The sequence below is a fragment of the Alosa alosa genome, chromosome 18, assembly GCF_017589495.1.
Source record: "Alosa alosa isolate M-15738 ecotype Scorff River chromosome 18, AALO_Geno_1.1, whole genome shotgun sequence".
Lineage (NCBI taxonomy): Eukaryota > Metazoa > Chordata > Actinopteri > Clupeiformes > Clupeidae > Alosa > Alosa alosa.
Window position 1 is genome coordinate 26,048,115 of NC_063206.1, and position 23,778 is coordinate 26,071,892.

The 23,778-nt window shown below is 42.6% G+C and overlaps 1 protein-coding gene across 2 annotated transcripts in view; it reads left to right on the top strand.

Moving 5' to 3' along the window:
- The window catches only part of prim2 (DNA primase subunit 2), a 73,759-nt gene extending 51,967 nt beyond the window's left edge, over positions 1 to 21,792 (top strand). For both annotated transcript variants that reach the window (XM_048268904.1, XM_048268905.1), the window contains exons 11-14: positions 9,476 to 9,602; positions 10,243 to 10,325; positions 17,959 to 18,027; positions 21,203 to 21,792. In XM_048268904.1, coding sequence (XP_048124861.1) covers positions 9,476 to 9,602; positions 10,243 to 10,325; positions 17,959 to 18,027; positions 21,203 to 21,430 — 507 coding nt within the window. In that variant the 3' untranslated portion in view covers positions 21,431 to 21,792. The remainder of the gene's footprint in view (positions 1 to 9,475; positions 9,603 to 10,242; positions 10,326 to 17,958; positions 18,028 to 21,202) is intronic.
- Positions 21,793 to 23,778: the final 1,986 nt, after the last annotated feature.

Consider the following 23,778-nt stretch of genomic DNA (forward strand, 5'->3'; position numbering starts at 1 on the left):
CAGACAAGAGGAGCAATTGTCAGACGAGTGTCAAAAATGACAAGCTAGAGAAATAGCAAACTACTGCACTCAGGGAGCTGCAGAGCACATCGACTGATATGAGAGGAAAAAGTCCAGACTCTTCAACCTTCTACAGGACTGAATAACTCTCCAGGAGAGAGTAGGCAGAAGCAGGGCTACTTCCAACAATGGCCAGCCTCAAATCAGAAGCCCTGCAACCTTCCTTGAAGGCAATTTTGGGCTTTTTGAGAACCCACCTCAGCTATTTGGCCTGAGTGCAGAAGCATTACCGGTATATTTGGTGTCAAGCCAGAAGCATACCCAAAAGCTGCCTAACCCCATTTCCCAAGCCTGTTAGTTATACTCTTTGGGCTGTTTTTCTTGAGCCTTTTAAAAAACACACGTCAGCTCCATCTGTATTTAAGTAGGTTAACCTTTAGCGTTATGTAGAAATAAATATGAAGCTCATGAGCTTGGCATGAAGGTTAAACCTCCAAAGCGTGTAAAGTATTCACCTCTTCTAGTAAATGCTCAATGTGTCGGTGGATACATGTAGCTGAAGTCTTTCATCTTGGTGTGCAATTTGGTATTTTTTTATTAGTGTTATATTTCTGGTACGTATGTGTGTATGCAGAGCTTTAAGTAAGCTGTTGTCTTTTCTTTGGGGGATTACTCCTCTAGACCTTGGACCTGTGTTCCCTTCTTCAGAGCCCCAGTGTTGCAGTGAGCTGTGGGTGGGATTTCCATTTGCTTCCTTTACCCTCATCCATCCCTTTCCCAATGTCAGAAATGTAGGCGCAGTGCTGCATTGCCTTCCCCCAAGCTTCTAATGGGCACAGCCATTTCAAGATCTCCCCCATGTGTGCACACTCACACACACACTCTCAGCCAGCTACACATTTACTCACAAAGATACGGCACACTTCCACATCCACAGACACACACTTCCACATCCACAGACAACACACACACATCTCACGCCACACTCACGCCACACCACATCGTTCATCGTTTTACTTATTCCACAGCCTCCATACATACATACAGACAGATATCAGATAGGCACACACACACATTCATATGAACACTCTGAAGTATTTCACTGCTTCCATAGAACCACATGATATGTGCTTACATATTCCACAGCCTCCATAAAGCCACACATTCACCTTCTTACACATTACACCACCTCCACACACACACACACACATATACAGACACACACTTGCATCAAATAGTAACACTGGGTGTGTGCATAATAATGGTAGTTACAGACACGCCATACACAATGCACTTATTGAGGTTGCATTGTGTAGGCACTAGGCGGCCTCCTAGCCATTCACTCACCACTACTAATTGACAGGCCAACGAGTCACAGTGACGCCTCAGCCTTGGAGGGTGGGCAGGCTGCTTTAATGTGCGCCCATTGTGTGGTTTTGGCAGGACACAGCCTCCGTCCTTGAGTTTGTGGGATGCGCAAATCACTCTTTAGAAATACACACTTTGTCTTTCATGTCAGCATTTTACAACAAGGTCTCTGTGTATGGATCAGGAACAAAATATGATTTCTGGATGGTGTGGACCCTGGCTTAATTGTATTGATCGCTTGGTTTAATGAATTAAAACACAGGGAATGAAGAGTTTGTTTTAAATCTTCATTTAACCCAATGGAATTTGTATAAATTCTGGCAAAAGCTGAGAGGATATGTGGGTCATGCTTGATTTGTGTCCCTCAGTTTTAATTCATACGTCCAGCAGTCGTCCTAACCACTTTCCTCAACCCAGATCTCCAAGTCAGGTGGCCACACAGGCCTAGTGTGGACCCTATGGTTTCACACAGCATCATTAGCAACAATTGTCATGTGCTAATTTTCAGCACTCAAAGCCTTGTTTTCACTACAATGATCTCCTGCAGTGAGTCAAGGTATTCATTATAATAGGCAAGCATGTCTGTCCCACCAACAAGCTCCTCCAGAATCCCATTTGTTTTTAATTTAGCTTTATCTCTATCTCTTTTCATTGGATTTGTTCTTGATTGCACATTGGGTAATTAGATAATTGACCCAAAGTGCCACTTGGTTTATTAGAACAACAGCATAACTGGGTTGGTGATGAGGGAGAAGTTGGTTGGGGTGGGGGGGTGACGGCGAACATTCTCTCTCTCTCACTCACACACACAAACAAATTCTTGGTATTCAACTCGTCCTTTGCTTCCAATCTTGTTTCTACCCTGGTACTTTTTTTTACGCTTGTTGTTTTCTTAACCTGCCTGCCTCTTTGTCATACGTTTTGCCGAGCGCCAGCAAGGAAATTGTGATAGTTCTGAGCTATTCACACCCGCAGTCCGTCTATGCTCAGCTATCTGGGAGGGAGAAACTAAATAGTGAGTGTGCCAATCTCAGTCTCACAGCGAGGGAAAAAGTGTTTTTCTCTGCAGGAAGAGATTGTGTGTCAGAGGAACAAAACAAAAAAAAAGGCACAAAATGTAATAGATGTTAATACTTTGTTTGAATTGACTTCACATCCCTTTCACAATATCCCCTAATTCACTAGGAATGTGGTTTGTGGGCGCCAGTAACATTTCTTAAACCTAGCTGGGCAGCTTGGTTGCATTTTGTGTTTGTTTGTGTGTGTGTGTGTGTTATGGTATTAGCTAGTGAATTCACTGTTTTATTCTTGTACTTCATTCAAAGGTGCTCTTTGTGAAAGGGCCTTGCAACGGCGATTTCAAATGAAAAGCATTTTAATGGCATTACGCTTAAGATGGATTGGGGCCAGTGTCACATCAGTCACAATGGACTGTCAGGTGGGAGGCCTTGCCAGGTTTCTGCCTGTGTGGAAATACAAACAGACTTACAGTACACACACACACAAGAAGGACACTACCACATACCCTCAGATATATACACACACACACACACACACACACACACACACACACACAGAAAAACCTGCACTCAAGAGTATTGACTCATGCAGATGCATGTTTCCCTGTGCTTTGCCTCAGCGGTGCTTCAGGGGCACATGGCGGCAGGCAGGGAGGCAGGCGGTGTGTTAAGCGAAGATTGTCAGTCCTGCTTTACACGCTGCCCCTCATCCCTCCACGCCTGACATGGATTGCTCTGCAATGTTTGGGGCTTTCTTTGGGCTTCTTGCCTTTTGTATTGTCGGAACTTAACAGTGGCTTTTAGAAGAAGCAGTACAATTGCCTGACATGGATTGCTCTGCAATGTTTGGGGCTTTCTTTGGGCTTCTTGCCTTTTGTATTGTCGGAACTTAACAGTGGCTTTTAGAAGAAGCAGTACATTTTTTTTACACCCCCCACCCGGCTTTTCCCTTACTTTATTCCTTCACCTTTCCTGACCACATTCAGAAGGGGTATGTCTCTGAAAAATTCACCCGCAATTGCTCCTTACTCCTGGACTTTTATGACAGGCAGAATTTGTTGACTAGGGATTGGTGGTGAACAGGTGCAGGGTGTTTGTGAATCGATAGACCTTTTAAAAGAACGGTGGGCACAGAAAGGGAAGGCAGTAATTTGGCCCGCAGGACAGATGAATATGTGGAACATTATGACTGCCAACAACAGCTCTTTTATTACCTGTGCCCTATCAAAGGTCTACAAAAGTCACTCTGTTTTTTTATATATTGAATGCCAGGAAGCCACAGGCAGGTGTACCCACAATAGTCATAATTTCTTTGAATCCTCTGAAACAAAATTGTGATGATTCAAGCCTCAGACTCGTGTGTATATATATGTGGCTACATAAAGGTGGGAGAAGCTGTTTCTTCTGCCACGCCGGTATGATGCTGACTTGGAGACACATTTGCATTCATTATGGCAAAGGTTGTTGACATGACTTTTTTTTTTTTTTTTCCAATCACTGAACACACTTGTCTTGTCTGTTTAAGCACTCCACCAAAAACTGAATTTAGGGTAAAAAAGTATTTGATATTGTCTATTATGTGCAGGTACTTGTAAAGCTGACACATGAAAAGTGATGTCGTTTTGGTTATGTCATCAAGTGTTTTGAAAGTTGGTGTGCTATGATGGACTACATTTTCATGATGGATAGAAAACATGTGCTAGTGTTTTGAAAGAATGACTGTACCAAAACACAGAAAACCTGGCTCAAAATCCAATTACACATGACAGTTTTTTGGCAATTTTGAAATATAGACTTATTTAATTAACAAAATGTGTTTTTAAAAAGAAAACAAACTAGAGTTTGGAAAACGTATTGTAAGTAAAGGTAAACGCTTGTATTTGTATAAGTAGTAGGGGTTTGCACAGACGTTACATTCTGGCTGATAACCATGGTAACCCAGCACGCGTGGCCATATTGGCGGTACTCAGTGAATGAAGTACAATGGAGTATTATGCACTTTGGATATCTTACGTGATTGTAGCTGTGTCTAAACAACAGAAAAGCTCATCAAAATGCGTCTAAGATGCAAAGGCATATAGGGCAGGACTTGGACCACAAGAAAAGGCGAGATATTTCGAGAAATTACGGTTTATTGGCAAGCGCAGATCCATATGAGTTGGAAGAGGGAGACGAAGTACCAAGTTCAACCACAAGCGCCCCCCTTCCTCTGATAACTTCTGACATTATTCTCCTTTCTCCTTGGTTTTTTAATAACTTTTGAAAGTCAATACCTACACCAGATGTTTTTCTCAGTGTGACCTATTGGTACAACCTAAAACACGGCAATAATTAACCATTTTCCTTGACGATGTTAGGGATTTACTTCAGTGCCTAATGCTTTCTAATGAGGCGAGTATCTCCAATATGGCGACATCCAGATTTGATGACATGCTGTGCAAACCCCTAATAGATAAAAGCTTGTTAATAAGATGTTAATAAGAAAAGGTTGTGCTCACAAAGTGGAACTGGTGTTACATTACATTTAGTCATTTAGCTGTCACATTTATCTAAAGCGACATACAAAAGGGGACAAAGTAATCTCCGGTTCTACCTACTTGAATGCCCTCATACAGGCATATGCTTCCTCCCAACCGTTGCGCTCCTCAGATGAACGACTTCTAGCTCTGCCACCAATACAGTACACTCAGGCCAATCCAAACTTTTCTCATCTGTTGTTCCTTGTTGGTGGAACGTGCTACCAGTTCCTACTAGAGCAGGGACATCCCTCTCCATCTTTTAAACATCTCCTGAAGACCCAGCTCCAGAGAATATCTCCTCTCTTTGCATTACTTACAACTAGCCTTGCTAATTCTAGCACTTATCACCTGATTAGAACTGACACTTGACTGTATAAAAATGGTATTAAATTGTTCTAGCATTGTTGGGAGAATTGTTTTAAAAAGCTTTAAACTGTTTACCATGTTGTAAGTTGCTTTGGGTTTTTTTTTTTTTTTTTTTTTCTATTTTAAGAGTGTCCACTTTTTAAAGAGGGAGAATAGTCATCAATGTAGCTTTATAAAAACGCAGGAGCTAATGAGTAGGCAGGCAATGCATCAGTTCAGTCATTTTGAGGGATTTGATTCAGTACATTGATATTATTAATATCATAAATATTGCAGTATATTGGGAAAGCCTCCATCACTGCCTTGTCTGTCTTGATGTCTCTTTGAAATGAAAAAGATTAATGAGGAGTTCTTATTGCAGCTCAAGAATTCTGTAACAATTATTGCAAATTAAGAGGTTGCTTCATCAAAGATGTTATGGATAGGAAAAATGAACGCCCGCACACTGGAATAGCTCCCAATATATTGGACTAAAAAAAGAAAGCAAGGTTTTGACCGGTCTTCTTCAACAGGATTTCTTCAGGCCTTTTTTTAGTCCAATTAGATATTTGGAAATACTACAGTGTGCGGTCATTCATTCTTTACCTCATACCATGCACGTTTGTCCTGTCCCTGGTCTCAGAATAAGTGGGATGTGCACACAACTACTCTGCTCAACCTCTCCTAGAAAGGAATGTCAGACATACCTAGCAGTAAGGCTTATATTGTGGGTGGCATAATATACTACTTTGTGAGAACAGACTGCAGATGCTTTAACAGGGTTGAGGTTTTTCACACATCAGTAATATACCTGAGCCAGTTACATAACTGAACTGAGTTTCTACCAGTCTAAGAATAAAAGCGTCCTGCTAATAAAAACTGCCATTCAGGTGAAAGTCAGCACATCCCATTCATCAGAGTATTACCTACAGCTAGAGCTGCTCCACTTGAGTAGTGGGGTGCTTGTGGATCAGTTCGATCAGTTGTATCACACATTTCCAGTTCTCTGCACCTCTGATGAGTTGTCAGTTTTGAATGCTGTATGCCAGCCACCCACATGTATAACTGAAAGAATGTCCAACATACAGGTGTTTTCTAATGGCTGCACTGAACAAATGGATGAGATTTGTACTTTCATGAAACTCCTTGCTCTTCAAGTTTATTGGGTTTCTTTTTTAAGCAGGAGTAATTAGAGCACTACCACCACAACAAGTAACGGCAGCATCCAAATATCCTTGATGTCCTTTGATCGAGTTTGTAACATTATTTGGAAATGCCTTGGATGGCTTATTTTAAGCTATTCTAGCATTGTCTGAAAAACCTGGTAGAGGAGACGACTGCTTTTCTCATGAATATTTAATATGTAAATAAGCTTTGCTCTGATTGGTAGTCTGCAAAAAACAAACGGACTACACGTCGCCTGCCTCTGCAGCAGCAAGCAGGACAGTTGAGCGGTATCCATGGTTAACGTTACAGATAACTCTTTACTCAATCCCTGACTTCTCGTGTAACTTACATCACAGTCTACCTAAAACATCTGATTTATACTATCCAACTGATTGTGATAGCCAACCCTTCTGTAATCGAGATGTTAACATTATTTAACTGTGTGATCATTGTGAGAACTTGTTATCCTTGCTCGGAAAAGCTAACTATGCTTAGTTTCTGCTCGCCTTGTGACACATTTAGTTAGGAGACAGCGCGGGAGACAGTTAGTTTAATGTTTTTCGCTTGTAACCATTCCTCCCTCAACTCCTCTTTCTTTGGCAGGAGAAGCAATGTATTTGTGTTGTTTAGGCATAACACAGAGCTTCGCTGTTATGCTTTGTTGGTCAACAGTGTGCCTTCCATGTAAGAGCTTCCAGATGGCACAAGAACTTAAATATCTGCAATGATACACAAAATTGCTAAATGCATAAAAGCTATTGACAGAAAAGTCACACCAATTGCACTGTAGAACTAGTGGACAACAAGCGAACAGGTAATAAAAGGATAAGAAAATGTATTCATTTTGTTTCCGTACCCCAGGTGTTCTTCCATTGGCCTCATTGGTCTTTGCTGCTGATGATTATGCTGAACTATAATGGCAACTTCATTTTATCATAGCACATTTAAAAGCAACAGGAGTCATACCAAAATGCTGGCCAATGTGATCCCCGCCTTAAAGTTGAGGTAAATAGAGCTGTAGTGGTTGACGTCATAAACCACACTGCCAGGAGAGTTTAGTAGAGCACCTGTCAGTCAGCTGGATGTTCAATAGCCAAATACAGGGAAGGACTATTGCCAAGATCATGCCCAATTATACTATTGTGCCCTGGAATACAAATATAAACTTATGGGAGACAACGGCAAGTCATTGTACAGTTTTCCTATAGATCATCAATGAATCGGTGCACTTGTGGGCAGTTGAGTTTATTCATTGATAATAAAGATAAACAAAAAAGAATAGGAATTAAAAGGAAATAAACAATTCTCCAGTATTATAACAGGATTCTCAAATCCCAAGTTTTGTTTATTAGTCTTAGTGTTCTCTAGCTGTAAACAACGCTTTTATTTGACTATTTGTTCCACTGAGAGAGCTTTTAGCCCCCTTCACTCTCATTGAGTTGCAGGTTTGCGTGCCATGAGTCTATTAGCATGCATACCAACAGCAGTGAAATTAAAAGCATAGGCCACTCTGCAGGATAAATAATCTGCATCACCACAGTGACAATCGCCTTGCGCCCAGTTTTTAATGCAGTAGGTTGTGATCTTTAAACTGGAAATGGCTTCCTAAATCCTTAGAACTACCACATAATTAATGTATGATTGGTAAGTCATTTTTTATCACTTTATTATATATTTTTACTGCGGCTATGCAGATAGTCACCTTGTCAAGTTCAGAGGGTTTTTTTACGAGTTCTTTAATAGGTGTGGAGTGGGGGAGGGGATTGATAGATAGGACACACAGAGAGAAATGTGCACACATGCGCATGATTTAAGCACCTTGTGAAGCTGTATTTCCTCCCTGAATGGTCAACCGTGTGTGTATGATTGGTATATTGGGTTTGCCGTTGTGGAGATTGAACACACTGACCCCCAACGAATGCAAACACTGTAATGTTTTTTTTTTTTTCTTTTTTTTTTTTTCCTTAAAGCTGATGTCGTATTTCTGCAGGCCTGGGAAGCATTGGCTGTCTAAGGCAGTCTCCTCTCTCTCTCTCTCTCTCTCTCTCTCTCTCTCTCTCTCTCTCTCTCTCTCTCTCTCTCTCTCTCTCTCTCTCTCTCTCTCTCTCTCTCTGTGTATGGGTGTGTATGGGTGGAGAGCTCTATTGATTTTCGTTGTTGGTATTGTTACTTTGTTTTGTTAGGCATAGTAGCATACTGTAGCTCGATTTGTAACTTCCAGTGTGCAATTTGATCAGCACTTGGACGCCACTAGTCCTTGCTGTAAAGTGAGCATTTATTACGAGGCAGGAGACAGAAATAAAAGAGCTGTATTTTCTGTCTCATCATTTAATCTTATTATCATAAAGTGTTTGCAGTGATTTGCAACTCTAAACCACAAAAGGAGATCAGAGCGTAGATGCTTGAGGAAGAGGTGTGTGTGGGTGGGGGGGGATCAGCCACATTATCCATAATCCAGTCACAGCTGTCTGGAGTTGGGCGACACCTCTACAGCAGGCTCGTGCTAATAGCTCTATATTTCATGGTGGAAAGCACCCTGCCACATCTAACATGATGTACGACAACATCTTTGTTTCCAACCCCCCACACCAATGCAACCAACCCCACCCCATCCCGCCATGCCACACTGCACTGTACCCGACCCCCGACCCTTACAGACACCCCTTCCCCACTCTCTCTCTCTCTCTCTCTCTCTCTCTCTCTGTTGTCCCTTCCTCTCATCCCCTCTCTATTCCTCACTTTCTCTCTCTCTCACTCCTGTCTATAATGCACATGCTGTTTCTCTCATGACTTTCTGCACATGTGCGCTTGCTCTCTGCATGTTTCTGTCTCCCTTCATTACACACACACACACACACACTCCCTCCCGCTCACCTCGAAACACTCACACACCCCACACACATGCACATGCTAATGCACATTGTCTTTCTTTCTCTCTCTCTCTCCATATCTCTCTCTCTCTCTCTATATATATATATATATATATATATATATATATATATATATATATATATATATATATATATATATATATATATATCTTTCTCTCCTCTCTAGTTTGACAAACAGTATGCCTACAACGTCCGCCACATGTTTGGGAAGGAAGGCAAGCGTACAGACTACACCCCCTACAGCTGCATGAAGGTGATTCTGTCCAACACACCGAGCCAAGGCGACCACCACGGTGAGTCCCACCGCTGAACTATGCCACGGTCAGCTCATGTAATAAATCTTGGCCTTTTGCATGCCGTAGTAGAACCACCCGGAGCCCTCCTTCGAGTTGTTTCAGAATGCTCGGTATAAGACACCTTTCTCTAGAAATAAAACAAATAGATTCTAGATCATTTCTGCCCATCCCAAAGGCTCTCAATGAATGAAGTATTTTTTTTATGCTCTGCAGCCCCTGAGCTTAATAATATCGGTGGTGCCAGTTTAATGTGAGTTTGGCCTTGATCTGAAGTGTGTATTAGTTGTCATTATGCACAAAGCTCTATTAAGCCCTCCCCTTAGACTTCCATCTCTGTCTCTCCCGATACATCTCTTTGCCTGTTTTTTTTCTCTCTTTTCTCTATGCTGTATTCTCTCATTGTCATTACCTGTTCTCATTCTCTCTCTCTATCTCTAACTATCTGTCTTTCTTTCTTTCTTTCTTTCTTTCTTTCTTTCTTTCTCTTCTCTCCTGTATTTTTATCTCATATTTATGATCTTCCTGCCCTGTCCACCTCTCCTCCTACTCTTTCTTCTCTCACCTTCTGCTCCCTTTCTCCCTCCATCTCTCCCTCCCTCTCCTTCCCTCCCTGTCTCTCATTACCTTGTCCTTGCAGGGTGTCCATTCCGGCACAGTGACCCGGAGCTGTTGAAGCAGAAGCTGCAGTCCTATAAGCTGTCTCCCAGTGGCATCGCTCAGGTGGGTCTGGGCCAGGCGAACCACAGGCCCGCTGGGGCCATGTAAACATAAGCACAAATCACACTCACACACACACACACACACACAAACACACACAAATGAGACTAACGGCATTGGGCCTGTTTGTTCATTTACTGTGCCGCTGGATGGAGGCTGTTTAACAGGTAGCTAACCTGTCAGAGCCCAGCAAGTCTGCCCACAGATTAATGTCAGAATTTCTCTAAAGCCAAAATGAGAGAAAAAAATGTAGTATTGTTTATTCTGTCTTGTAAAGTAATTATTGCAAGGTGCTAAGCTGGAGGTTTTGAGGTTTTCCATTCAGGGTTTAGAGTTCTTAGGCTCTGTACCGGTATTCAGGCCTGAGTCAGGTTTTTAAAGATTTAAAATAGATAATTATATATAAAGGGTATAACATTTTTTGATAACTTCAGACATAAAACTGTACCTTGCTTTAAGCCATGGTATAGCGATTAAAATATTTACAGGACCTAGGCCCAGACTGTAGTCTTCCCCTAAATGCCTGGAGCAAGCACTGCACTGTGGCAACCATGTTCCACCATTCCAAAGAGAAATGCCGATCATAACACCCGATCTTCACGGGGTCCGCTGAAGCGCTCCGTTGGCGTAGCCTAAAAATAATTTTGGAAGACTGCTTTTCTTGAAAAATCTCTTCTACTTTTTTTGAAAAATCACATGTGGTGTAGCCAGTTCCATTGATGATAGTTGGAGCTAATTGTTGTAGCAGACACTACGCGAACAGAGAGCTTCAGATACATGCCTGGTGTAGCCTCCCTGTAAGTCTCACCGGTTTCCTGTTGGGAGTACGAGTCCTAAGGCCTTGACCTCTCAGAAAACATGGAATCCCATTAAAGTCCCATCACCTCATAAAGTCCACTTTCCGAGCTCTTTCTCAACACATTACAGCCGATTCAATGACGCAGGTAATGAAGTTAAGCCGGTAAGGTCTCAAAATTAATGTTCTAACACAGTTATGAACCTCCAGACTCCAGATTTAATGTAATTAATGTCCTGATTTTAATTGGGCCATAAAGGTTCAATGTTCAGTGCCTGTTAAAAAGAAGCTATACATGAAGTCTAATACCTCCCAACATAATCACAAGTATAACATACTGCCAAGGGTTTAGATTAAAAGTCTCTGTTAAGCAATTACTAATAACCAAGGATGATTGGAATTGATGGGAAGGTCAAAGCTGGATATTGTGGGGCCTCAACACTTGACAAGGCTCAATATCAAAATGCCTGGCAATGCACTTGATTTTGTCACCTCTGCTGAACAGTACACATAAAGATAGGCTTGTAGATCTCCAAATGTCAGATTTGCCAATATAGCCTCACAGTCTTGTTGACTGTTATATGTAAACAAAAAGTGTAGGTAGTGAGTTATTGACATGCTGTTGAAATTCTATTCATTGGCAAGACATTATCTGCATTTAAGTTTCTATATATAAGTGGAATCTGGCTAGGGATCCACATATATTTCTATTCATGTCCATGTTGCATATGTTTGTGGTCTAAACATCTGCTAGACCTTTGTAACGTACTGTAATGTTGTAAGTGGATAAAGTTTTATTTGGTGAATGTTCAAACAACTCCATGAGTATCAGAATTGTCAGGCTTTCATAAATGTCCACTAAATCCCAATCATCCACTGTGCTGGCCACCTACTGACAATAGCGCTGTGTGGCGGAGAAGATGAGTCAATCAGAATGGGTGTACTTGTTATGTTTTGTTCTTCAAATTCATAAATTAACTACAAATACTCAATTAAAAGGTAGTAATGCCACCACAACGCAAAGTAGAGTTAAGTGAGACTCGCCAATAATTTTGTAGTTACAGGAGTAAAATTGTGTAAAGGAATGCCTGTATTTCAGCATCTAAATCTCCTCTCAAACATGTAGGTTTTACTTTTAAATGCCAAACATGCCCCGACAGCCTCAAGCTCTTGCGCCCTAAATATATATCCTTTACAAGGTGGATTCGCTCCATTGAGGTCAAAGCAAGTGAAATTTTGCAGGGTTTGAGCACCACTGCTGTGTACTCAGGCGTACGCCCCAACTCCACTATTATGATTGGAAAGAAGCCACAGGTTGTCATACTCAGGGGCCTCCTTGTCCGTCTCGCCCGTGTCGCCGTTCGGAGCTCCGAGTCAGAATGGGGCTAATACTCTGTGACAGCCGCGCTAAAGGACAAGTAGCCTGCTGCTCACTCCGCAAATGAAATGCATAATTTGGAGGGGTGGGGGTTGGTGGAAAGCCACAGGCAGTACTAGTCAAAGAAGAGCCGCAGTGAGACCCGTAAGCAGGACTGGACACTCTGGCACTGGGAAGAAACAGCTTCACCCCACCCCCACTCCACCCGCTGGAGCAGCACTGCCGTAGCATTCAATTAATGAGTTCCCTGAGTGGTGGGGTATGGGCGAAGGCCATCATGCTCCAGACATCAGTCCACTCTGCTTGTTACGGAGAGGTATGGAGAGAGGAACAGGTGACGCCAGAGGCTGTAGTGTCAGACAAGGGGGAGGGGCAGCCCGGAGGGGAAGGGGAGAGCGAGAGCTTTGTCATCTCGCCACCTGCACCCCCCTTTCACAGTTGCCGTTTTGTGGTGGAATTAAAAAACAACCAGGAATTAATAGCTGACAAGCTGGCATTTCAACAAGAGTTTTGGCTGTTTTTGCCATTTTACTAAACCCTTGCCGTAAGACTGGGTGCATCCGCTAACTTTTAAATGCACACAAGCTTACCAGAGGCGTGTTTTTTATTATTATTATTATTATTATTATTATTATTATTATTATTATTATTTCCTTGAACAGGTGGACTGAGACATACTTTAACTTTACTAAAGATTCACTACAAACAAACAGATAAATAGTTAGAAATATGCAGCATTTTTTAATAAAAAAAGAAAATAGAAAGAATCTGTGTGTTATTTTCCCCGCTGTCATTCACCAGGCAGATGGGGGGGGGTAAGAGAATACTGACACACGGGAGGCCAGAAGTCAAACAAACAAAGGAGAGTCTCTCTTACAGGCAGAGTAAGAGCTCATCTGCCATGCAGAGAGCGCCACATCCCCTCACCTTCCATAACCTGTGGTGGTGCGGCATTCACGGCTTCTTTTAGATGGAGTCGGTGAATTATAGGAGGTTAATGACTTATTAATGCAAAATGCACAGAACGGTATAGATGTAATTTCACCAATCTATAAACTACTGCCGTTTTGCCTTCAACATGATAGAGCACTAATGGTTTGACCTGTCAGCCCCTGCCACATAACCCTCTCTCTCTCTCTCTCTCTCTCTCTCTCTCTCTCTCTCTCTCTCTCTCTCTCTCTCTCTCTCACACTCACACACACACTCACTCACTCACAGTACATACATACTGTCTTCCATCTGTCCACGCACACACACAGTCATCTAAAGTTCAGGGCCACAGCAGCCTAGGTGTTGACCCATGTATTATGCAGATCTGCATCTTGTCAATATGTGGGAGTGTTTCAGAGTTGTGATGTTCAGAGAGGCCCTGCGGGGGCATCTTCTCAAACCCTGGCATGTGTGTAGAATATGCCTGTCCACATGCCTGACTCTTCTGTCTCCCCTTCTCTCTGTAGTTCTCTCTCTCGTTCTTCTCTTCGCTTGCTCATTTGCAGATTTATGCTCCCTCCCTTTCCTCTATCTCTCCTTCTCCCTCACACACACACACACACACAGACACACTGGACATGAAGTCAAAGCACATCACATCAACATGAGACCTAGAGAAGAGTTTGTTTTAGGCCAGCTTGCGTACAGGTTTCTTTAAATGTACAAATTGCAATATGCTGCTTCTCTTGCCTGCATAGGTGTTTGCCTCTGCTTTAGCCTACTCAAAGAGTACTATAAATAGCCTGATTTATATCACATGCTGATATGCTGGGGGATGCTGTCATATCTGCTTTCATTGGTTGTCAACAACATTGTGGACATGTCTCCAGATGATGGGGAAGCTTTTGTTTACCAATTGTCTCTAAGTGAAATAGATTCTGATTGAGACATGCAAAGTTGTTTGTGTTCCGTCTTTGACAGGAATCGGGAACTTGAGAAGATTAAGACTTTCTGCAGTCCATATCTGTGAGCGAGAGACTACTTAGGGACCGTTCGTTATTTATAAACGGGGCCACCGGAGGGTCATGTCTTTTTATTCTTTGTTGAGGGGAGGGTTACCTAACTTGTTTTATCTAGGAGGGGGGGTCACCCATCTTTTGTATTAGGTTAATAAAAACAGCAAAAAATCAAAGTGTCGCCATATAACGTTCTCTTTCGTTCCATAGCTCTGTCAACATTGAACAATGAAAATAAGGGAGATTTCCCGGGTTTCTGACGAAAAATACGGAAAAATGTCAACATCCGGCCCCCATTAACGTTGGAAGGGTTGGAACAACAAAGTAGCCTACTTTATTCACGCCTAACAGCCTATATCCATTTGGTCAACTTTATCCAGCCATAAAAAAGCTAAATTTAACTTTGGTTTACTTGTAGTTTACCGTGTAGCCTATCCTAACTTTAAACAGTGTGCATGCTTATAAAGCATACTTGTGCTTCATTCATCCACACATCCAGCTCCTAACGTTTTGACAAGCATTTCTACCAATTGACCTTGTTCCTGCCCATCTCTAGCTTTGCTGTCTCCATCCTTTCTGTTTTTGTTGTTTGCAAAAAAATATATAGTAGGCCCTATTTTTTAGTAACCAGCAACAAGTGCAATTTGTTAATCGCTGTCATTCTCTCTCCTGCCAACAAAAATGTGTTACGTTCCAAGTAGCAGTGCGTAATTCTGCTTCATAAAGTTGAACAAATTGGTCATATAAATAGCCAGTTTATGGTCTACAGTGTAGAGTTGGTTAGTTATGGAAGGCCAACTTGGGAGTGAATATACAGGGGGATTTCTTTGGCTCTTAGACTGGCAGGTGCGCACGAAGACATAGCCTACGGCCGAACACTGCAAGCGCCAATGAATCGTGCTCTCACGACAACCACGTCGTTAACTTAAATAGGCCTACTGTAGGTTAACATCACTCTGAGTTCGCATTCAAGCAAGCAAAACGATGATTTGAATGCATCTGTTTCTCTGGAAGGGCAAGGGTAACAACAGGACAACACAGAGACAGGCCAGAATGCAGGACTAATGTTATGAGAGTATTACAGTAATATGGGATATTCTGCGGGAAAATATTAAAACGGCAAGACAGCGGGGAAAAGTTAAAATGATAGGCCTAAACCCGGAAAAAGTTGGCATGTTAGGTATTTTTCGGTCCCTGTGATTATTTGTGAAATTGTGCAAACGGCCTTTTCAAGTCATTTGAGAAGGAAGGAGCGTAGCAAGCTCCCAAATTGACGCTCGTCTGAGAAACTGAGTTTTGGATAATGTTCAGCTTCGGCAGCTTTACCAAAGATTGTTAAGGCGGAGCAAGATACTTCGTCGTAGTTCATGTCTATGGGCGCGAAATGGGGATCGAATCCTGTCTGCATAAAGAGGCGTGTCGATGACGTATTGACGAGCGTACGTTGCAACCGGCCAACAGCAGCTGCATAAATAACCGGCGCACACCTGATATAAGGTTGATTTTCTCCAGACTGGAATGCTCAAAAATGCTAAAAATTTACCTGAAATGTTCAGAAGGGTTTGATGATCATGAAAACGTGCCCGAAATTCACATTCCTAACTCTATAGAACCAAGACCTTAGCATATGTGGTGAAATTCTGAGCTATGCCCATAGACTTCAATGGAGCAGTCGCTGCCTCTGCTCTGCATAAAGGGGGATTTTGACCCCCCCTCGTGCGATCCGGGTTCCCGGAAGTGGCTCCTGATGAAACATCTTGCTCCGCCTTAACAATCTTTGGCTTTACAATGACTGAGGAAGCCTAGAGACGAGTCCATAGCAACAAGTTCATGTGTTGAATTTGTTATTACCCAGTGTGCTTTGTTGAATGGTCTCAATGTTTTATTGTTTTATTTCATGTGAATACTTACTAGAGGAGTAACTTATTTCAAGTAGGCTAATGCAGTTGCAGGAAGTGTGCATTTAGTTTCCATGCTTATTGTGTTTCCACAACAATGTTAGTGAGTAAATCTACTGAAATGGCCACCATCTTGGTGAAGTGTGATATTTAAGATCAGAAAGCAGAGGGTGAATTTAGAACGATAGTTTAATTGACGTGTTTTCATAGCGCTTTTCAGGGTGGGTGGAAGGTATCGCCAATTGGCCGGGGAGGGTCATGTCTTTTTTGAGAATACTGTTGGTGGGTCATTGAACATTTTCCTGCAGGCAGGGGAGGGTCATGCAACTTTTGATTTGAAGCACTCAAAATCACTCCGGTGACCCCGTTTATAAATAACGAACGGTCCCTTACCAGTAGGATAGTTAACATGGAGAGAGAGTTGTGTTTCAATGATGGACATCACCCTGCAAAGACCGTGCTTGAATGCTCTCTGAATTATAAACTGAGTTTGTTTCTTTGGAATCCTGCATGCATGTCAGAAGCAGTTCCTGGAGACAGCAAGACTGCGGCAGTACAGAGCTTGGGTTCTCGTGCAGCGACTGTGTCAGACTTAAAAGCTCAGTGGTCTGCTGGTGCTGTCACACTCGCTGTGTCGCCATGCAGAAAATCTGACTAATCAAACAGGGAATGGGAAAACCGGCGGCAGTAATTAAACAAGAGCTGGATCATTTCTGGGTAGTAGGGATGTGTGATCTTGAGAATAATAACCACCATATTCTAATGATGTGCAGCTAGCCTGTATAATGAACCCTTTATAAGCATGCATGAGGTGTGAAATCCCACACTTACTAAATGCAGAGGTTTCAATTTAACCAGCATGGTATTGGCTGCTAAAGTATCTAAACTGTGGAACTCTCATCACTTTTACTACAGTATTACGATTGTGAATGTACACCTAAAACCGATCCATGTAAAATGAATCGTGTCATTCCTTTGTTGTTTTTTTTTTTTTTAGTTTTACAGTGAAAATGGATGCGGCCTATAATACAGTAAATAGTCTGGAGCAGTCAAATTAAATATTTTCTTAACGCTTTATCTGGATATAGTTCACCTACAGAAACATAACAGATGGTTTTGAAAGCTTGTCTGTATGCTAACTGGTGATGTGTGGCGATATAGTTATGTGCTAGTCAGTGAAGATTTTCAAAAAATGTTGCATGTTTGTTCATCCATCTGTCCCAGACTATAGAGGTACACATGGCACCTGAATAACCGTGTACATAACAGGTGTGTTTATCTGTGTACACCTCTCTGTGTATACCACAACAAAAACAAACAGTTCCATAATTAAGAAACTTTGTTAAATATCCAGGAGCAAGTTACAGTATATTGCAACATTTCTGTTAACACCATCACTTGTTTATTAAATTGGAAGAGAGGCAAGAGGCATTGGAAGAGATTGCAAGAGAGGCAACGTGATCCACTCAGTTTGTATTTACATGCATGGTACACCGTTCAGATAATGAGGTGTGAACTTCAAAGACTGAGAGTTTCTATACTAGAGTGCTGCTTTCATTTATGACACTGGTTGTCCTTTTTTCCCCTGCCCCAACCCCCAACCCTTTTTCTTGTGCAGATCTTGGACTTAGTCAAGGGAATGCACTATCAGCTGGCCTGCCAGAAGTACTTTGAGTTGACACATGGGGTAAGTTTGCAGCCGGATATAATTGAGGCTTGCCTCTCCTCTCCTCTACGCCCCTTTCCTCTGCTCTCTTCTCTTCTCCTCTCCTTACTGTCTCTTGTCAGCTTTGCTCAGGGATGGTTGCCGCAACTCAAGCGCGAAGACTCTGCATCAACCAGCCACCGAACGCACATCCATCATTAGCTGTCATTGCTGTTTAATTTTTATGGGTTTATTATAGCACTTTAGATGAATTTACCCACCCGACCCCCACCCCCATTTCACTCATGAATATTTAATTTATTTGATCTACTGCTTTTTAGCAAAGACCTTTCGGATCAGCACTTTCAGTCAACTCGTCCCATGTTATTAATATTCAGTCCCTATTTAGATGGGCCAAGCAGGGGCTGTGTGGAAGGAGCCATTGTAAACTTCTACGGAAGTACAATAAATCTTTTTTTTTTTTCCCCGTTGAGGGTTCATTATGCCGACTGCACTGTACTGTTCAGCCAGCTCTCACACTGCTTTGTGGGGTCTGTTAATGCAGTCTGCTCCGGAGGGCATGAATGCAGCCCCTTTTGGTGGTGCCAAGTGCTCAGAGAGCCTAAGTTAGGGAGCCTTCATGTGCTGACAGCTTCTGTGAGATCATTGTTATTTATTTTATTTATTTATTTGTGTTTTTTGTTTGTTTGTTTGTTTGTTTGTTTCTCCCCCTGCCTCTGCACTGCAGTATTTCTCATGTGTTGGATACCGCTGTGTGTTTGTGCATGTGTGTGTGAGTGTGAATGTGTACACCCGCTTCTGTTTCTGTGTGTGTGTGTGTGTGTGTGTGTGTCTGTGTGTCTGTGTCTCTGTCTCCGTGTGTATCTGTGTGTATGTGTGTACACGCACTTCTGTTTATGTGTGTGTGTGTGTGTGTGTGTGTGCATTTTCCCCCTCTTTTCCCTCCAAGGAAGTCATAATCCAGAGTGATGTCAGTCAGGATTAACTCCTTGACATGTGCCAACGCGCTCGCTCACTTTCAAAGCAGCGGAGCTGACACTTTGGGATGGAAATGTGCGCTCATAGTGTGCTGATGCACACACCGCCCATATCTGCAAGGTGACAGGTCAATTTGAAATGTAAGAAAACAGTCGATATGAAAGAGAGAGGCGAGCTCTTCAAACATTTGTCATCTCGACCGTGCAAACAAGGTTCAAACCTTCTGTGGAAAATCGTTTTTTTTTGCCTCAGACACTTTAGGGTTTTTAAACCAGAATCTGCCAGAGAAGTTGTTTTCAAGAAGTTAACCAATTAACTCTAAATTGCAAATCACTAAAATCACATCTGTCTGGTCTGCCTGAATTTTTTATTTTTTTTCTCTAGCTTTCTACTGGACAGGTTTTCAGCAGTCCTTATCTTCAGCGCCTCTTTAATCTTTGCAATAATCAGACATGTGTGTGTGTTTGTGTACGCCGTGTCCATATAAATGTAATTGGATCAGATAACACATTACAGCATTGTTTGCTTTAGCTTTTTAATAGCCCCACAATGGAGATGTTTCATGAGGCCAGTATACCAAGTGTTGGAAAGGCTGTAAAAATGCCCTCAGGCTGGTCCGCGTTGTGCCACCAACAACCACCACTTTATAATTGCCATTTTGCTGTCCCGGTTCCCCTCTCCCCCTTAATGTTGCACTGTGCTCAAAGTGCCACTGATGGGGCCGTAATGGTTTGTAGTGTTCTTCTTTTGAAATTGCTGTGTGATTACATTCCAAGGACAGCACAGCGCACACTGACACTGCAGGCATGTGTGGAAACAGTGGGTGAGGGGAGCGTGTGGTGGTGCTGGTTCTGGTGGACTAAAGAACATTAAGAGCATGACAAATTGCCTGAAGGCTTACAGTCAAACCAATCCGTAGGCCTCGACCAAAAAAAGAAAATTTATCGGAGAATGCATGCTAGGATGGCCACAATGATCCAAAAACTATCAAAGGATAATCTGGCCCTCCCTGTATGGAATTATGTCTATATAAAGACAGAATTTCAAACATCCACTAAAAATAGAGAACTGTGTTGGTACAGGGGGTATTTCCCTCTTTCCACTCTCTCGCCTACTGCCACCCCCCGCCACATCCAGGAGTCCTCCTTGGCACAGTTTGCTGCGGCAGCGCACTCATATGCTCATGCCTGAGAGCCTTTAATCACTACCATATGTCCCCCCTGGTTCCAGATCTGTGAGTTAGAACAGATAGATCACCGGCGATCCTCCCTTCCCTCTCTGCTGCATTTATTAAAGGTCAAAATGTAATACTTCACTGATGAAATATTTACACAAGGGCAATAAATCAAACAATAGGAGGAGTAATGAAATGGCAAGAGTTGTAAGAGGGTGGGGCGGGGGGTGTGGGTGCATGGAGGCCCCTCAGCCTCGCCGGACACGATGCTCCTGAAAGACTTGGGGCTTGGCTTGAGGACAGAATAGGTGGGGGGGATTAGTGCGCCTCTAAAAGAACAATACTCTATTGATTTGATTTTTTTCCCCTTCTGTGCTCCCTCGGTTTAGTTTTTCATGTTTATGCATTTTTCATTTGTCACCTGAGAGAGGACGGTCAGAGAGTCGCCGCCACTGCGGTCCCCAACACCTGGAATGCAGTTAAGCGCTGTGAGAGATTTGCGAATAATGGATCGCGGCGATCTCGTGCTGAACCACGACGGGGATTTGGATTGTTTTCCCCCTCGCGAGCATCCGATGGGCAAACCTTGGATTTATTTACAGCTAGGTGAACGGGGTGCTGAACTGGCCGCGCCTCTGCCAGGGAGACGCAGCTTAAGAGTCAGCTGTCGTTTGCAGAGACAAAGGAGGGAAAAGGGCGATGATCTGCCAAGCGGTGATGGATCACTGCGCCTCACAAATAGATTCACTTTTCTCACCAAAGACACTGTGCAAGGGAGGAGTATAGAGGATAACTCGTTACAAAAAGAAGTTATAAGAAATCTGTAAAAATGTGTTTTTTACTGTTTGTTTGTTTGTTTGTTTGTTTGTTTGTTTGTTTGTTTCTCAGTCAATGGTTTTGGCTGTTAATCAAAACTCAGGGGACTTTCATAGTGGTCCAAATGACTGCTCTGTGTGTGTGAAACAAGCGTCTCTGTCTCTGAAACACATTTTTGCATTTGTCTCTCTCTCCCTCACATTGTCTCTCTCCCTTTTGTCCCTTTAGGTTGAGGACTCGGGCTTCTCGCTCAACCACCCCAACCAGTACTTCATCGAGAGCCAGAAACTGCTCGGAGGAGGAGTGAGGGAGGTGAAGAGGGAACCGGAGACGCCACAGAGAGGCCAGAACCAGAGCGCGGCCACGAAGACGTCCAGCGCCCCCAAGACGCAAACGCTCTCCGCGCAAGACGCAGCCGAAATGGAAGATCTTGACACACTCTTCCAGGACGAATAGCAGTTCTGTTAGAGTAATGGCCTCGTTGGGAAAGTTATTTTCAGGTGTCTGTGAACTTTCAAGTGTCTCTGTTGTCTCTGAACAGTTTTTGTAGATTGTTTCTAGAGGGCATCAGGCATCTAGACCCTATAATCTCTTACCCATCGAGCTTTTTACTGTATTGTTTATACACGGCCTGTCTAGAATATTTACATTTTTTTTTTTTTTTTACATATCCTTATAAATACCTTTCAGCAATGTCTGTTTTCTATGACACATTAATCACTTTTTGATTGATATATATCTTCATGGTGGCAGACTGTAAAAACAAATAGACTATCATTGGCTTTCAGAATAATAAATAAAACAAATGAGAAATGCAATTCTGTGAGTGGCATATCTCTGTTTTGTTAAGCCCTGCCCTATAAAAGAAATTGCTCAGTTATCTTTTGTTATCGCCTAGCCATCTGTCTTGGAACAGCCTGCTGGTTCTTTTGGGGTTATGTTTTCCTTTTGCCAAGGTGTGTGAACAGTGGTGGCTTATCGCCAGTGTCCAACAGCAGACTGAGGATTTGCCTGCCTACTGGGCCGTGACCAGGATATTTCTCCACCGCCTTCAACCGAGCCTTCGCTGCTGCGGCTGATTCTCCTGTCAGGCGAATGGCTTGGAGTAAACACTGTTTCCACTGTTGTATGCATCCCATTGCTCAATAGTGCTCAGCACTCTTTATTTAAAGCCAACTCCATCTGGGCATATTTGTATGATTGTCTGAGGTTGTTTATTTGTCCTCGGGAGGTGAATTAAACCAAATCCCGATCTACTGTAGTTAGGGGTTAAAAAATACTCCCACCACCAATATCACCAATCTTTAGGGAAACGTTAAGTGAAATTAATATAGAGCTGTTTGATTTTCTGGGTGAGTGCTTGTACGGGACACAGTGAGCCAGTTTGAATGTCTTTGTATTCATGCACGGGACAACATGGCATGTGCTGAATACTGAATGTATGTCGTGGCTTTCCTCAGCTTGCATACCTACAGCTCTAATTGTATACTCCCGGTGGAGTTCACGACCCCTTACATGGGGAGCTATTGTGGGAATGGAGGAGATTTTAAATAATGTTTTTTATGTTTACATAATCGTCCACCAATGGCAATGTGTGGTCTGTGCATTTTGACATGCCAAAATAGTGCCTCTAGGTGTGCTATTTATTTAAGATTGTCTTAATGATTTAGTCTAAAATCTTGCCTGTGTTACAAAGTCCTCCTAAGCATCTAAGAAGTGTCTATACTAGGGCTTTGCCTCGAAGAAATGAAAAGTCTTCGTTTTAAATCCTGTTGATATTTCAGACCTTTTTCTACATGGCGATAAGGCATGATGAATAAATTAGCACTAATTAGATGCATTCCCCTCTCACTCACACAAAATGCACACCGACATCCCTCGGCTTTGCTAAACATCCCATGGACAGATAAAACTTGAAAAGCCCACATTTCGTTTTCTCCGTGCAAAAGAGAAAAAATGACCTTGCCCGTATAAATTTGTCCTTAACATGCACAGTCACCTCTACTCTAGTTAGTTGTCTGCATACATTTATTCTATAATGGCTTTATGCAGCCATCTTTCCTTGTACACTCTGTACCTTCTGAACAAGCCTGGGCTGCTAAATTTAGAGGCAATTAGGAGCACAGTGGAGTTGGGACCTGCATCGTGAATGCAAATGGGTCCCCTGGTAAGGGAAAGCCAAGTAATGGTGCCATTATAGAACAAATTGAATGAGCGTTCTCACCCCAGAGTGGGTATTTTGATGCTGTTCTTTAAGACCTAGTGTTGTGTCCACTATTTCAAACACCGTTATTAGTGATTAAATGTCTAATCTGGAACGTAGGACCACAGATGGGGTCTCTTGAGGTCTTAACAACGGTATTTCTTTTTAATCGATGCAATTTGTAGGTTTCTAAATATGAACTCGACAGAAAGATCTTCCTGACCAACAAATGAACTCCATAGAGATGGTAAGCCCCAGGGAGTGTCAAGTCAAGTGAACATCAAAATACACTTTTTTGTACCTAAATTATTTTCCTATTTCTAAAATAGTTCCCACGGATCCGTATGCAAGGCCAAATAGTACTTCATTGATAATATGACCGACATAAAATGGCGCAGTTTGTTTCACTTATAAACTAATAGGCTGAACCAGTGGACCCCTCCTGACCCCATAACCTTTTATTATCTTCAGCACAGAAAAGCTGTGTCTGGGATTGCTCTAGATGCACCTCTGCCATTTTGATTTATTAACTCTAGGAAAGGGAGTGGAGAACAGTGGCTGATGTTTAAACAGAAGTGGCGGAACACCTCCACCACCACCC